At 44.9% G+C, this 16,011-nt stretch overlaps 1 protein-coding gene across 1 annotated transcript in view; it reads left to right on the top strand.

The window, feature by feature from the left end:
• Positions 1-319: 319 nt before the first annotated feature.
• CHST10 (carbohydrate sulfotransferase 10) overlaps positions 320-16,011 on the top strand; it is a 66,755-nt gene continuing 51,063 nt past the window's right edge. The window contains exons 1-3 of the mRNA XM_075852677.1: positions 320-439; positions 3,283-3,418; positions 7,119-7,210. Of these exons, the coding sequence (XP_075708792.1) occupies positions 320-439; positions 3,283-3,418; positions 7,119-7,210 (348 nt within the window). The remainder of the gene's footprint in view (positions 440-3,282; positions 3,419-7,118; positions 7,211-16,011) is intronic.

Below are 16,011 nucleotides of genomic sequence, written 5' to 3'. Positions count from 1 at the left end.
TGTGACACGCACACAACGGAGAAAGCCCCTATGTGATATGTATGAGAATCGCATACATTGAATAGACGAACTTGAGTGCAGCTACAATGACATTTAGAAATATGAGTGCAAGAAAGTTTTCTTTTCTCAAGCACATAACTGGACCAGCGAACCCTGCAATACGAAGCTTTTCATCCGCACCCGCTTTCCACATTACAGATAGCAGATAGCAATAATGACGCCACACGAATCACTTCACTTGATTCTCCCGCCACATTCTCTTGGCTCGTAATACGGAGCGGTCACATGATACCGTGATGCTACGTCTGAGCCTGGTCACATGACCGTGACATCATCAAACCACAGCTATCTTTCATCTCAGCTAGTTACATGTTCTGTCCGTGAGGGAACCTCCTGCCCGCTGCCTTATCATGATGCTACATGTGGGCACAGCTGTAAGGTAGGTGAGAGCGTTGACAGCAGTAGGTAAAATGCGAAAAGCTTTCCTATGTGGATGTGTTCTTAGGTATGTCGTGATTTTAGTGCGAGCCTGTGTCAGGTACAAGACTAAGCCCTGGATCACAGGGTGTTACACCTTTCTAACTAATATAATGGCTGCTCGGCACCTGCCCTGATTAATTTTATATTTATGAGGTGTAGGTTTAACCCTGTATATCTCTGAATTAAATGTGTAGTCAGGCTCTTCTTATAGTCGAAAGTGTCGGAAACCATAATGGATGCTCATGGAGGAATCGCGTATGCGTAATTTTATGCGGCGGATTGGCCCGCAGTAAAACATGCAGCTTTTGCGTATTTGCTGTGTACTGTTTCCGTCTCCGTTGTGCAAGGGTTCTGTTGTTTTGACGGAAGCAATACCGTAGTACGGAAACGTTAACTTCCGTTCTTTCGGTCCTCTGACGGATACGTGAGAACGGAAGCCACAACGCAGATGTGATTAGGTTTAGGGTATATTTCTATGAGTGTTTTTATTGTTGTTTTTCCTTACAAAAAAGATTCTTCTTTGCCATGATTGCCAAAATCATGTAAAGAACCAGAACAAAAACTACTCCTGTTGATACACTGAATTAAAAAATAAATAAAAGGAGGTAGGGGAGAAATAGCACGACATACCATGATATTCTTTTGTTCGTTAATACTAATTTGTTTCAAATGACAAAACAAATAACTTTCACAACGTTGTTTGTTTTTTTCACTAAAAGGCCATGGCCAGATAATTGAAAGTTCGTAGTCTAATATGAAAATGTCTACACAGTGTTTTGCAGTTTTTTGCTTTGTAACGCTTGAATAAAATGTCACAAGTAAGAAAAAACAACAAAAAAAAGCCATTAAAAACACAAAGTTAGAAAAAAAAAAACCGGTTTGGGCTTCGTTCACATCTGCGTTGGAAGCTCCGTTAAGGGTCTCCGTCACAGATCCGGCAGGGATTACCGGAGACAATAGCACAGCATGCTTCGCTATTGTGTCCGGTAAAATCACGGACACCCCAATGGAACCTATTAAAGTCAATGGGTTCCGCCGGCGGTGTCCGTTGTTGACTGTTGCTTTCGTTACTCCCTTATTTCACTCCTCTGATGGAGCAGAACAGTGGAATGTCACAATGCAGGTGTGACGGTAGCCTTAAATTGCAGTCTTTTCTTACATGTGATTTAAAACGTAGAGAAAAAGCCTTTCTGAACCCAGCCTAAGGGTGTATTCACACAGCATGGTGATATCCTGTTTTGCTGTGATTTTCAAGAAAATCAAGGTATGAACAGCCCTTTCATCCCTGTTCGTTGTATTCTTTAGTTTCTTAAAGGTGTTTCACACCAGGATATGCCGTAAATGTCCAATAGATGTGGATCGCACCTCTGGGAACTGCACCTACCTCTAGCGTGGGTCCCCCTGGTCCTTGTCCTACCTTCTCCCACTGTTGCTGGGCTCCTGCCACGGAGTTACAATGTGGCCATTTTTTCAAAAAACAGCCGAGGGCGTTTTTGTACGCTATTTCTGGAACTTCCAAAGAAGAGAACACTGTTTCTGTAGCTCCTGGGTTACGGAAACAGCGTAGCTCAATGTGCTATGCTGTTTCTGTAATTTCTAGTCACTTCTATGGAAGTTCCTGAAACAGTGTAGCGAAACCCAGCTACCTCGTACCCAGTGGCCGAAGCCCATCAACAGCGAGAGATGGTAGGACAGGGGTCGGGGGCCAGACGTTCTAGAGGTAGGTGTTGGTTACAGGGGTGGGACCCGCATCTTTCGGACATTTATGGCATGTCCTGTGGATATGGCATAAATGTCCAAGATGGGAATACCCCTATTAAGGTTTATTATTCATCCCCGCTCCTGGTTAGGCTGAAGATGGCTCGCCTAGAATGTTCCTGTGAGCAGTTTTAAGACTGAGGGTATGTGCGCACACACACTATTTACGGACGTAATTCGGGCGTTTTTGTCCCGAATTACGTGCAAAATTTCGGCTCAATAGCGTCGGCAAACATCTGCCCATTCATTAGAATGGGTCTTACGATGTGCTGTGCAGACGGTCTTTTTTTTTACGCCCCGCTTTCAAAAGGCGGGGCGTAAAAAAGACACCTGCGTCAAAGAAGTGCCTGTCACTTCTTCAGACGTAAATGGAGCAGTTTTCCATGGACTCCATAGAAAAACAGCTCCATTTAACGTCCGTAATGGACGCAGCAAAAAGCACCTCAACATGCCAATACGGCTGAAATTACGGTGCTGTTTTCTCCTGAAAACAGCCCCGTAATTTCAGCCGTTACGGACGCTGCCGTGTGAACATACCCCGACGGGGAGCACCAATCACAGCCAGAGATGCAGGGCACTTAGCTGAGATCTTCTGCACCTTCATTTCAGGGCCCCCACCGTTTAAAACCTTTGATATGTCTTTATAAAAAATCAAGTTTTCTGAACATGCAGATATTCTTAAAGATAAGTTTTGTGGTCTTAAACAAAGTCTGTTCATATACAGTATCCACGAGGGGGTTGGGGAAGCATGTAGTAAATGAAAAATGCCACAATAAATACCATAAACGCAGTAATATTTAAAAAGAACGCTTTTAAAAGTGCATTTATTAATACAGTGTAAAACGCCAAACTGTGAATGAAGCCTAAATGTACTGGTAGCGAGAGTAGCACTTTTTTTTTTTCTGCACAAAGGTGTTTTCTTTGGGATATGTTTAGACGTTCGTCAAGCCTAGCTAGGTTCAACTGTAACTAGATTCTAATTTTAAGTTAAAGGACCTAACCATACGGCTGATGTTCTAAAAGTGACATATCAATGTTTTTCAGGAATCTGTAGTGGATTTATGGCTGTCACTTGACATCATGCACCATCGTTGGCTGATGCTTCTTGCATGCTTCTGGGTCCTGTTTATGCTTATGGTTGCAAGCAAGTTCATCAACGTCACAATGAGAAGCCCCGAGGGTAAGTAGAAGACACTGGCCACAAAGGGATGCATATTGTCAGCAACAATACTCAGGACGGCTGAGGTAGTTAAAGGGAATGTGTTGCCAGCAAAACATGTTTTTTTTTTTTTTTTTTTAATTAAACATTTAGTGTGTAGGTGATTAAACATTGTTCAAATTTTTTTCACGAGTCAGGAAATATTATAAATTAGATTCTAATTTATAATATTTCCCAGTGCTGGTCACTAGATGGAGCTATTCCCAAAATTGCAGCTTTGCATGTGGTAAAGCAACCACATTGCTTTTTGCTGCAAAATTGGGAAAAAATCCCTCGCTCTAGTGAGCTCTCAGCATCCCCCCCCCTCCTTTATCCTGGCTAGTGCCGGGATAAACGAGGGGATTGAACGGTCTAACCTCCTACACTGTGTGTCGCCATTTTTTGAGCTAACACACAGTGTAGTAGGTTTACATACAGTAGTAAACACACACAAACACGAACATACATAGAAATCTCTTACCTGCTCCTGCCGCCGCGGCTCCCTCCGGCCCGTCCGCTCCGTCTGCTGCCGCTGGTCCAAGTGCACAAGTCCGGAAGCCGCGACCGGAAGTAGTAATATTACTGTCCGGCCGCGACTTCCGGTCCACAGGAAAATGGCGCCGGACGGCGCGCATTTCAAATTGGACTGTGTGGGAGCGGCGCATGTGCAGTTCCCACACAGACGGCGTACACAGAAGTGGATGGGACGGGACCCGTTCGCAGTCCCTATGGGACTGTGGCTGCCGTATTCCATGTCTGTATGTGTCGTTAATCGACACATACAGAAATGGAAAAAAAAATGGCAGCCCCCATAGGGAAGAAAAAGTGTAAAAATAAGAAAAAGTAACACACAAACACACAAATTAATCCAAACGTTTTTAATAAAGCACTAACATCTTTAACATATTAAAAATTTTTTTGTGATGACACTGTTCCTTTAAAGCGTACCTATCGTTTCAGGTGAAACTTCTGAATAAGCTATCGTGTGTGTGTGTGTGTACATGACTATATCTGGCATTTATATGCCTTATATCCTGCATTTATAAGCAGTTTTCCCCTCTGCAGGCTTCATCGGTATTTGTCCGTTTTGCCTGAGCTCTGCTTCAGAGGGGGGCCTAACTGCTATGATGTATTCCATACACTGCACACAGAGAAGAGAGAAGATCCAGCTCTATCTCTCTAGCACACCCTTTAGATTCAGCAGGATGGAGGAAATGATACAGCATTAGGCCTTATTCACACGAACGTGTTATACTTCCGTGCGCGCGTCGCACGGACCTTTAATGAATGTGGGCGTTCAGACTGTCAGTGAATTTCACGCAGCGTATGTGCGCTGCGTAAAACTCATGACGTCCTATATTTGCCCGTGTTTCGCGCTGCACGCACCCATTGAAGTCAATGGGTTAGTGCAAATCGCGCTCAGCACACGGAAGCACTTCCGGGTGCCGCGCGTGATTCGCGCAACAGCAGTAAAATAAATAAATGAATGAAAACAGAGAAGCACCACGTGCTTTTCTGTTTGTAAACATAAAACCAGAGTGTCATAATGATGCCGGCTGCGCAAAAAATCACGCAGCCACGCATCATATGCTGATGACACGGACCTTTTGTGCGGCGCAAAAGGGACACGTCCATGTGAATAAGGCCTTAATGATCAGTGTAGCTGTGAATCCAGCAATATGGTGAGCTTCAAACCCTTACTAGATGCAGCAGTAGTCTCTCTTCCCCTCCCTCTCTTTCTCCCCTTCCCCTCCCTCTCTTTCTCCCCTTCCCCTCCCTCTCTTTCTCCCCTTCCCCTCCCTCTCTTTCTCCCCTTCCCCTCCCTCTCTTTCTCCCCTTCCCCTCCCTCTCTTTCTCCCCTTCCCCTCCCTCTCTTTCTCCCCTTCCCCTCCCTCTCTTTCTCCCCTTCCCCTCCCTCTCTTTCTCCCCTTCCCCTTCCCCTCCCTCTCTTTCTCCCCTTCCCCTTCCCCTCCCTCTCTTTCTCCCCTTCCCCTTCCCCTTCCCCTCCCTCTCTTTCTCCCCTTCCCCTTCCCCTTCCCCTCCCTCTCTTTCTCCCCTTCCCCTTCCCCTCCCTCTCTTTCTCCCCTTCCCCTTCCCCTCCCTCTCTTTCTCCCCTTCCCCTTCCCCTCCCTCTCTTTCTCCCCTTCCCCTTCCCCTCCCTCTCTTTCTCCCCTTCCCCTTCCCCTCCCTCTCTTTCTCCCCTTCCCCTTCCCCTCCCTCTCTTTCTCCCCTTCCCCTTCCCCTCCCTCTCTTTCTCCCCTTCCCCTTCCCCTCCCTCTCTTTCTCCCCTTCCCCTTCCCCTCCCTCTCTTTCTCCCCTTCCCCTTCCCCTCCCTCTCTTTCTCCCCTTCCCCTTCCCCTCCCTCTCTTTCTCCCCTTCCCCTTCCCCTCCCTCTCTTTCTCCCCTTCCCCTTCCCCTTCCCCTCCCTCTCTTTCTCCCCTTCCCCTTCCCCTCCCTCTCTTTCTCCCCTTCCCCTTCCCCTCCCTCTCTTTCTCCCCTTCCCCTTCCCCTCCCTCTCTTTCTCCCCTTCCCCTTCCCCTCCCTCTCGCTCCCCTTCCCCTCCCTCTCTCCCTCCCTCTCTTTCTCCCCTTCCCCTTCCCCTCCCTCTCTCCCTCCCTCTCTTGCTCCCCTTCCCCTTCCCCTCCCTCTCTTCTAATAAAAAGAAGACCCCAAAATCTATTACCACATTAGGGCAACATGTGGGATATTTCCTAAATCTGCAGAACATGGACAATGAATATTGAGTGGCATTTTTCTGGTAATACCTTGTGTTACAAAAAAAATGGATTAAAAATGAACTTCTACCAAAAAAAAAGATTTGTAAATTTCACCTCTACTTTGCTATAAATCCTGTGAAACATCTAAAAGGGTTAAGAAATTTTCTAAATGCTGTTCTGAATACTTTGAGAGGTGACGTTTTTAAAATGGGGTGACTTATTCGGGGTTTCTAATATATAAGGCCCTCAAAACCACTTCAGAACTGAACTGGCCCCTGTAAAAATAGCCTTTTGAAATTTTCTTGAAAATGTGAGAAATTGCTACTAAAGTTCAAAGCCTCGTAACGTCCTAGAAAAAAAAGGATGTTCAAAAAACTATGCCAATCTAAAGTAGACATGAGGGGGATGTTAATTAGCAACAATTTTGTGTGGTATAACTGCCTATCTTACAAGCAGATACATTTAAATTTAGAAAACTACTAATTTTGCCAGTAACAAAGTCCAATGTGTCACGAGAAAACAATCTCAGAATCGCTTGGACAGGAAAAAGCATTCCGAAGTTATCACAAATTGAAACATGTCAGATTTGAAAAATGAGGCTCTGTCAGGAAGGTCAAAAGTGGCCAAAGTGGGAAGGGGTTAAATGTACCATCATTTGCTATTTGTTACTTTTTTTAATTATTACTTCTACTACTATTTTAATCATTACAGACTACTATTTCCTAAAGTATATATCTCCAATTCTTACTTTGCCGTTTAGTTTACTTCAGTAGGAGCATTTACCGAAGCGTTTTGTTTTTTGTTCTAATTTTTTTTTAACCTATAAAACTTATTAGGCAGGATCTTAGAACGTTTTTTGCATAGTCTTTTTTTTTTTTTTTTTTTTTTTTTTACCATTTGCCTTGATAATCTATGGTGTTTTTTTTTCTTTGTTTTTTTTCTTCACACTTGCCTGTAATAACAAGGGTATGGAATAAGGCAGGGATCGCTGACCATTTTACCTGAACTGGAGAAGATTACAGTGACGGAAGTAGGAAAGTTCCAGATCAATAGCCAGGTATGTACAGGTAAAAAAATAAAGTTAGTCATTTCGGGCTTTCATAATTTTATTCCTATAACTCTACTTCATCTTCAGTCAAATCTGGATTTTCTGGCTTTGCTAGAGATGCCATTTTTGACCAGAGCATGACTTGTTCAGGTAATTCTTGCTCCCAATCCTGTGTGTTTCAGGTCTTGTTATTGGCTATTTGAAATGGGAGGCGGTTTCGGGCTTTTCTGGCGCTGATTATGTCGCAGTTTCTGCCTCAAAAAACTGTGTGAACTGGGCCTCAAAATTCCTTTGAACTGCTGTTTGTTGATTTAACGCTCTTTATGTATTTTTCACTGCTGTTGAATCTAATGCAAAAAAAAACGCTGAAACGAGCAGAATCTCATAAGTCATGACAAATTGGATTAAGGCTTGGTTCACACCACATTTTTGCAGCCTGTTGAAAGTTTTTTTTATTTTTAGTTTTGTTTCTCGCTTGGTAGAATCTTGCCTGTAAGACTAAGTTAACACGTAGCGTAATTGATATGGATTTTCCGTTCGGATTTGCGGCCCTATTATGCACAGCATATTACAGTAGCAGAAAAGTGGATGACGTTTAAGAAATGTCAACCCACATGCTGGAGAAATTGACCTGCGGTGCAGATACGAAAATTTGCAGCATGTCAATTTATTCTGCGTCATAGTTACGCATTTGTTGCAGATTTTCCACCATTGACTTCAATGGGGAAATGAAAATCACCCAACAAATGGCAAATGTGTAGTTTTTTTTTTTTTGCTGTGGCACAACTGTGTTTTCCCCATGTGTCCCTTCTCCTTAGAGATAAAAGTTCAGGCCATTCATGCAATCCACTTAGGCCTATGTCAACATGCATATATCTACATAATCAGCAAAATTGAAGGGACAAAAAAAAATAGACGGCTCATCTTCTCACCTCTTTAGTAGAAAGAAAAAAAATGAAGGTAGACTGGTTAGCATGCAGGTGCGTCTGTGAGACTTTAATCAGGAGTATTTTGAACAGGTAGGCTGGGTTCACACGACTTATTTTCAGGCGTTTTACGCCTCGAATTACGCCTGAAAAGACGGCTTCAATATGTCGGCAAACATCTGCCCATTGCTTTCAATGGGTTTGCCGATGTACTGTGCCGACGACCTTTAATTTTACACGTCGCTGTCAAAAGACGACGCGTAAAATGACTGCCTCGGCAAAGAAGTGCAGGACACTTCTTGGGGCGTAATTTGAGCCGTTTTTCATTGAATCCAATGAAGAACAGCTCCAAATTACGCCCGTAATTGACGCCTCGCAAAACGCGAGTACGAGCAATTACGTCTGAAATGCAGGAGCTGTTTTCTCCTGAAAACAGCTCCGTAATTTCAGCCGTATCGGACGCTGCCGTGTGAACATACCCGTATAGGTACTTAGAGAGAATAGACATTTTAAGTGCTGCTAGAAGGGATAGTGGGAGGCATTTTCACTTCTCTAACAGTGATTGTACCTCTCTGGAATGAGGAAAATATTTGCAGGGAAAAGGGAGGAATAGGAAGAAGTAATTCTTACCCCCAAGGTATTTGAGGAGAGTTTACATGCATAGCAGAACAATGTTTGTAAGGCTCTATTCCCATCGGTATCGGAGGCTCTGTTAGGGCTTTCCATCACAGATTCAGTCTATTTTCACTAGAAGAATAACGCAAACCCAGCCACTCCGGTTTTTCAATGGAAAAATTTAACACAGAGGTGAACAGAGTCTAAGGAACAAAAGAGGTCTAGAGATGTTAAAAGGCAGGGCCTCCGTTTCAGAATCATTAGTGGATGCTGTATCCGTCAAGGCTTTGGTGAAGACTAGGTAGTAAGATCAGGGGATTTGTGAGAGTTAGGAGGACATCAGTGATAAGACTAAGGCCTCATTCACACGACAGGGTTTCCCGGCCGGGTGCCGGCCGTTCATAAATCGGCCGGCACCCGGCTGCATTAGGAATAATAGACCCCTAATGGGGCTATTCACACGACCGATTTTTTGACGGCCGGGAAAACCGCCCGTCAAAAAATAGGACATGCTCTATTTTCGCCCGGGTACCCGGCCGCCCGGCTCCCATAGAAGTCTATGGGGCCGGGTAATACCCGGCCATCACCGGGATGTGTCCCGAGTGACGGCCGGGTTTTCCGGCTCTTGCGCTCTATCTCCTCCTCACAGCGCAGAGTGCATGTGAGGAGGAGGAGTTGATGCCATTCTGACGAATGGCATCGCTGTACACGGTGTGGCAGGGCCGGGCTGTACAGCAGGTGGAGGGAGCGCTGCGCTGGCTCCCTTCTCCTGCTTGTTTTAAAAGCGCCCTGGCCCGGCGACACCTTTGATGGCGCCGCTAGCAGCTGCTGCTACTACTACTGTAGCGACGCCACTATAGCAGAGCGGGGAGGTATCTCCCCGCTCTGCTATGTGCTAGTCGCACTTTAGCTCCTTGAAGGAGCGGAATCCCCGTGTGTTCGGGGATTCCGCTCCTGGACAGAGCGCTTGATGTCTCTGTCCATATCTGGGCAGTGACATCAGGGGAAACTCCTGAAGCGGAATCCCCGAACACATGGGGATTCCCCTTCAGGAGTTGCTGCTGATGTCACTGTCCGGATCTGCCCGGCCCGGCACGGATGCATAACTTTATGCAAACCGGCCGGGCAGAATGGCCGATTTTACCGGCCGGCACTCGGGCTCGGACGCGACCCGGTCGTGTGAATCCCGCCTAAAATCTGCCTAAGCAAGGGCTTGTAGTGTAGGGATGTTACCGAAGAAGTAGTCTATGCGAGAGTGGGGATGGGAGAAGAAAGAGTATGCTCTGGCAATCGGGTTATCGACTCAACAGAGATCATAAAGGGTGTGTGTACCAGGGCTCGGAAAGGGATTGTGAGGCAGAGGCCAATGTGAAGGAGTCCGATTCTGACTTCAGAAAAGTGCATATTAAAATTCCCTCCTTAATCAAAAACGCGGGACTTTGTAGGGTAGACTATTTATGAAGAACGACTTTTAAGAAGGTGCGCTGACAGGAATTGGGGGCATACATATTACACATGTCAATGGAAAGTCTATCAAGGGTACCCTGTAGATACAATAAAGCGATCCTGTATATCGGTTTCATTACGAAACATCTGAAAAGGGCAAGACCTAGCAATATGTATAGCCATCCTTGAAGTTTTGTTATTTGCATTGGCCATATAAGCGGTGGGGATTCCAAAGTTTGGTAAACATGAAAGAGCCGTTGTTATTTATGTAGGTTTCTTAAAGATAGACTTTATCCAGCTTCAACAGGTGGAACTCCTGGAGAGCCAAACCGCTCCGTACTGGAGTTGAGTTCTGTTGTGTTATAGGTAATATCATCAAAAGTAGGTTATTAGGAGGTCCGTTCATAACTCCTTCTGACCAGAAGATACTTCTGATTTACATAAGAAATGCAGATCTTTGGCCATCAAAGGATGTCCACTGTCTGACAAATGTTTAATTGGCCCTTTCCTCACCAAGGTGCAAGATGTGCTGATTAAGAATTTGTCACCAGGGCTGGAGGTAATTGCCCAAACGTCCTGACCCAACATCTAAAGCTATGCAAATGGATGCCTGTGGTGTGTCTGCCTGTGGACCAGGAGAAACATGTGACAATGGCTTATGTTCAAAGAAAGTATGATACATCAAGGCAAACCCCATCATAATTGATATTTTTAGTAACCCACATAGCTATCTATGATCAGGGGAAATAGCCCTCACACATACGTCAAATTCAGATTCCCTACACTCAGAGGAACTACCTGGGATTGGCTATTGGCTAAAAACATGGGCCTATTATAGTGGTGTTTGATATTTCCTGGCTGGTAAATGCCTGCACAGGTGAATGCAGGTAATATTATATTTCTAAGGGATTCCTGCAAGGACACATGACCACTTTTATGTTTCTCTATAGAAATACAACTGTGTAATGGGAGGAGTAAGCTTCATTATCATATGAACAGCCTCCTCTCAGTGACATCACCAGCCAGTGAACTGGAGGGAAAAACTGAGTTTAAAATGCCATGAGAAGTGAGGGTCGGTGTCAGTCCTTGGGGATCCATATCTCGGTTGGAGTGACTGCCCGTATTTTCAGCTGTCCCCACAGCCAGGATATCGCCGCTGTACATCAGTAAGGTTTTGTTCTGTTTCTTTTATCCCTTTTTTATTTTCATAAACTGTTTGATTGCATTGTAACTGTATGTATATTTTTCATCCTTTAATCTGCCACCTATTTTTTTTGTATTTCACTGCACTATTGTGTATTAAATTTGAAATATTTATAAGTCTCTTCCTTGTAGTCTTACAGAACTTAATCTTCCGAAGGTGAGGAACGTTACCTGTATTTTATGTTCCATTTAGATAACCTGTGTTATAGGAACTGGTGTTAAGGGAACATAGAGACATAGGCCCCTATTGCCTAGATAAGTATAGGTGGTGGTAGCATACTGTGGTATAAATTATTGGGGTGTTGGAAACTACGGGAGTAATTTAGCATAATCCTGTCATCTAGAGTAGGTGGGCGTGGATTTATGAGGTAAATTAATAAACTCAGTAGTGTAGTTCACCCTTGTGACGTGACCTGAGATCGGCAATCGTCACAAGTTCTTTAACATTAAGGGATAAAAACCTAACCATGGCCAGAGGTGATGGGAAAGAACCAGCAAAGTGAATACCTTATGAAGAGTAGGGTGTGATGGTGGTTGCAGGGGTGCGTGCGTGCGCGCAGGTGAGGCTAACACCTGGGGGAATGAAACATAGGGTACTTTTACACTTCCCGACACGAGCAGTGTAAACGAGCGGCGATCAACGAGACGGCTCGTTGATCGTCCCGCTCGTTTGCTTCTTTCAGAAGGAGCTAGTTCTTGGGCGAGCGCTCGTTACTAAGATCACTCGTCCCCATACATTTCTATCATGTCGCCAGCATGTGCTTGTTCATCGGCCGATCATTTCCCTGTTTACACGGCACTTATCGGGAACGAGAGTTCTGTTAACGCTCGTTTGGCCAGTGTAAAAGGGCTCTAACGCTGTCGGGAGGTTGGCACAATTAGAAGGCGAGATGAGGCCTATATTATAAACTCCCGTGTGTACCAACCAATATTAGTCACCTCAGTAGAGCTTGATGGTGGAAGGTCCTGGACCCAGTCGAAGGGGAGTAGTCTACGCTTGGGTGAGCAGATCAGGATCCATGTTGAATCCAGAAGTGGAGGCTGTGCGAGTTGTAGAAGAGTCTAATGGAAGAAATCACAGAACGGAGCAAGATCTGCAGGTGAATGGAGGCAAAACAATCTGCCCTCCTCCTGTGCTGTCAGGGTTAAGGCAAGTCCAGGTGTAGGAAATATTACAGTGTCTCGTGGTCTGTCGCTGGAGTGTGAGCCAAGAAAGGTCCTGTAAGAGTTGTACCTGTGTTTCTTGGTAGTCGATATGTTGCAAAGGTCAAATTTTCATCATAATTTGCTCTTTTAGCAAAAATTATATTACACAGCATACTATGTCCCTGGGATGGCCTCCCATAGTTTTATACTGCACACTGCACGATGCAAGATTGTCTGTAGGATCAGATTAACATTCTCATCTCCTGGTGCTTTGTGTATCTCAAATACTCTGATGTTTTGTAGTTTCCCCCTATTGTCCAAGTCCTCAACGTTGCGTTGAAGATCATTTATCATAACAGTTTGAGAGGCCATAGTCGATTGTAGGTGGTGAATTACAGATCTGGCTCTTTGTGGTCCTTCTCCTTGAGGTTCCTCCCTTTTTCACAACATGTATAACATGCAAGCGGAGAATCGTTATTTCGGCCCTGCATGCCTTTTTAACTTCAGAGATGCGAAGATGAAAGTCATCTTTGGTAAATAACTATTTAACATAAGTCGAAAAATCCCCTGGTGGAGGTCCATAATCTGAGCAGTTTGAGGTGGTAGACAATCTTCTGGTGGAGCGTGGCAACCATGCAGGAGCGCCTAGGGAAGCCCAAGGTGGGTTAGGAGGACATTGGGGTAGGGATGAAGGTGGCAAAATGGCGGTTTTCCTAGGAGGAAGAAACTGATGTGAAGTGCAGCATATGAAGCTGTAGTAAGGAGGCCTGTAGAATTGGGTCATAGCTGGATCCACGATCAGTGGGCGAGGCTTAATGGTGAAGATTACTGGTAGGAGCCGCAGCCCTGTCGCCCGTTCGACAAGGACATGCGTTCAACTCATGGAGAATGTGGAGAGGGCCAGGAGAGCCCAGGGACCTGGGATGTACAGGCGTGAAGCTGAGAATAGGTGAATAGCCGTCTATAGACAAAGGTGCCTGAGGCAAGAAGCCATGTTGTGGGCACAACAGTGGTATATGAGGCAGCGCAGCCATCCCGGGTCAGGTAGGTATCGAGTGTATGCGGCCATGATGGCTGGGGGGTGACGATGGAGCACTTATCCGCACCATCCCCCAAGCTTCTATCAGCTGGCTTGCTGTGTTGCGCTGTGATCACATCTTTCTCCATAGACTAATGTATTGCAGTATATTGTCATTTATACAGGCTTCTCTTAAGAGCGGCAAAAAATTGGCAGATCTGGGTGCCTTCATCGGCACCCCGCAATCGCGTCTCAGGCGGGCGATGGGCTGTCAGAGGGGGCCGCAGCATCTAAGGCGTTAAACAACCAGAAACGGCTGACACCCGCAGCGTATGGAGCGGGCTCAGCGCATCAGCCCTCCCCATACTTCACCCCCCACACCACGACGTGTTATGTCGTGGTGCGCAAAGAGGTTAAATGGGTTTTCCCATAAGGGACATTTATCAGTAAGTGGCCAGAGGTAGGGTGAGCTCAAAAGCCAGAGATGGAACCCGCATCACTCCAATAGAAGTGCTCATGTGAGGGTTGAAATGTTGCAGGTGATGCTTTGGTGAATAAAGGATTCTTATTTTTCTATTGGAGTGCTGCGGTTTCCGTTTCTTTATTTGGATCTACTATTTCCCCATGACTAGGATTACCTACTGCGAGCAAACCCCCCCCCCCCCCCAAAGTTGGGATTAAAACTTGGTCCATCTTGTTCTATTGCTGGATGTGCTGCTGATATCTTCTGTCTATATCCTGCGGATATGTCATAAATGTCTCTGTTTTATTTTTCTTGCAGCCAATATTAGCTGATCATGGAGGTTTTCAGCAGCAAGATCTTCCATTGTCAGTTTCTTTTGAGGTGGCAAATATGAGCGGAGATTGCCCAAACCAGAAAACGCATCTAAATTACAAATTAAGTCATGTAGTTCATGTCTACATTTTTTAAACTAGCCTTTTTTTTTTAAAGTCTTTTTAATGTTGTGACAGCAGAATCAAGTAGTGGCAGACAAGCTGACTTTTGTGATGTCTGTTATATGTGCCTGGGGTGTACTTTTTGTGAAATGTACACTTTATTAGTTGCATCATGCTATGAGCTAGGAGTCCTCTGTATTCATGACCTGCAGGGGGAGCCTGCAGCTGATGAATACCAAGGACTCTAGAAACACTATGGACTGACAATTAAGGACTGTAGGTTCAGTTTGACAGATCTAGAAATACAGGTTTTTTGTTTTTTTTTATTCTATTGTTTTTCAACATGCATATCTAACTCCTGACCTCTTCTGTCCGCTAAGGTGTTAATGTCAATTTGTTAGTTATTCTAATGTCTATGGTCAGTATTTAGACGGAGGGGACCAAACTCTCAGGGGATTATAGTCTTAACACTGAAGCTCATTCATATTTTCCTGATACATATGGCTGGTACCATTTGAACAGCTAGTGCTGAGAACATGTGGATCCAATAAGAGGTCAGCGCTGCAGCAAATCTTCGGAGGCTCAGCAATATGTTCTGCTTGCTACATGTCTGTGGCTTTTTTTCCCCTCAATAAGATCAGACTTAATCTTATCATATCGTCTGGCAGATGGTGTGCCTCTGCAGCTGAGACAAGACTGTAAACATTTACTAACATGGGAAGAATGTGTTTTTTTTTCCTTTTAAGAAATAAATGATCTTAATACATTTTGCTAAATTATATTGTATAAAATATAAGACAAGCAAAAATGAGATACACAGAAATTTTCCTTTGCTGCACTTTCATAAAATATCTTTGGTAGCACCCTATGAATCATCTGAAATATTTGCCAAGTGTGCTCTGCATCACTAATAATTGTATTCAGTAAAGACAACCCTGCTGCAGGGCACCTGGATGCATTGCTCAAGTTACTCCTTAGAGTGCAGCATAAACCCCAGGAGGACAAGCGGCTAAATCGACATAAGAATAAATTGATAGTGTATTTTAATAAATACTTCCTTATGTTCATTGACCAACAGATAAATTCAATCCTAGCCGTATAACCCTTCAAGTTCGTCGGGCAATAGCAAACGCGGCATTTAAGTTGTTTGACAAAACAAGGAGGCTCACTCTGTTGCCCATAGGTAGCTGGCCGTCTATTAGCGGCCGCAAACCCCCCCATCAAGGCCTACCATGGCTGTATGTCTATTACGCCCTACAGAGATATGGCCTAAAGCCTTAGGGCCTGTTCACATCACCGTTCGCTTTCCGTTCTGGGGGGTTCTGTTGGAGGTTTCTGTCGGGTGAACCCCGCAACGGAAAGTGAAAGTGAAAGCACCGCTTCCGTTTCAGTCACCATTGATCTCAATGGTGACGGAAACATCGCCAATGGTTTCCGTTCGTCACCATTCTGGCAGGTTTCCGGTTTGCGACGGAATCGATGGCGTACTCCGCTATTCCGTCGGAAAACCGGAAACCTGCCAGAATGGTGACGAACGGAAACCATTAGCGATGTTTCCG

This window comes from Rhinoderma darwinii, chromosome 2 (genome assembly GCF_050947455.1).
Source record: "Rhinoderma darwinii isolate aRhiDar2 chromosome 2, aRhiDar2.hap1, whole genome shotgun sequence".
Taxonomy (NCBI): Eukaryota; Metazoa; Chordata; class Amphibia; order Anura; family Rhinodermatidae; genus Rhinoderma; species Rhinoderma darwinii.
This window is presented reverse-complemented; position numbering and strand designations above follow the sequence as displayed.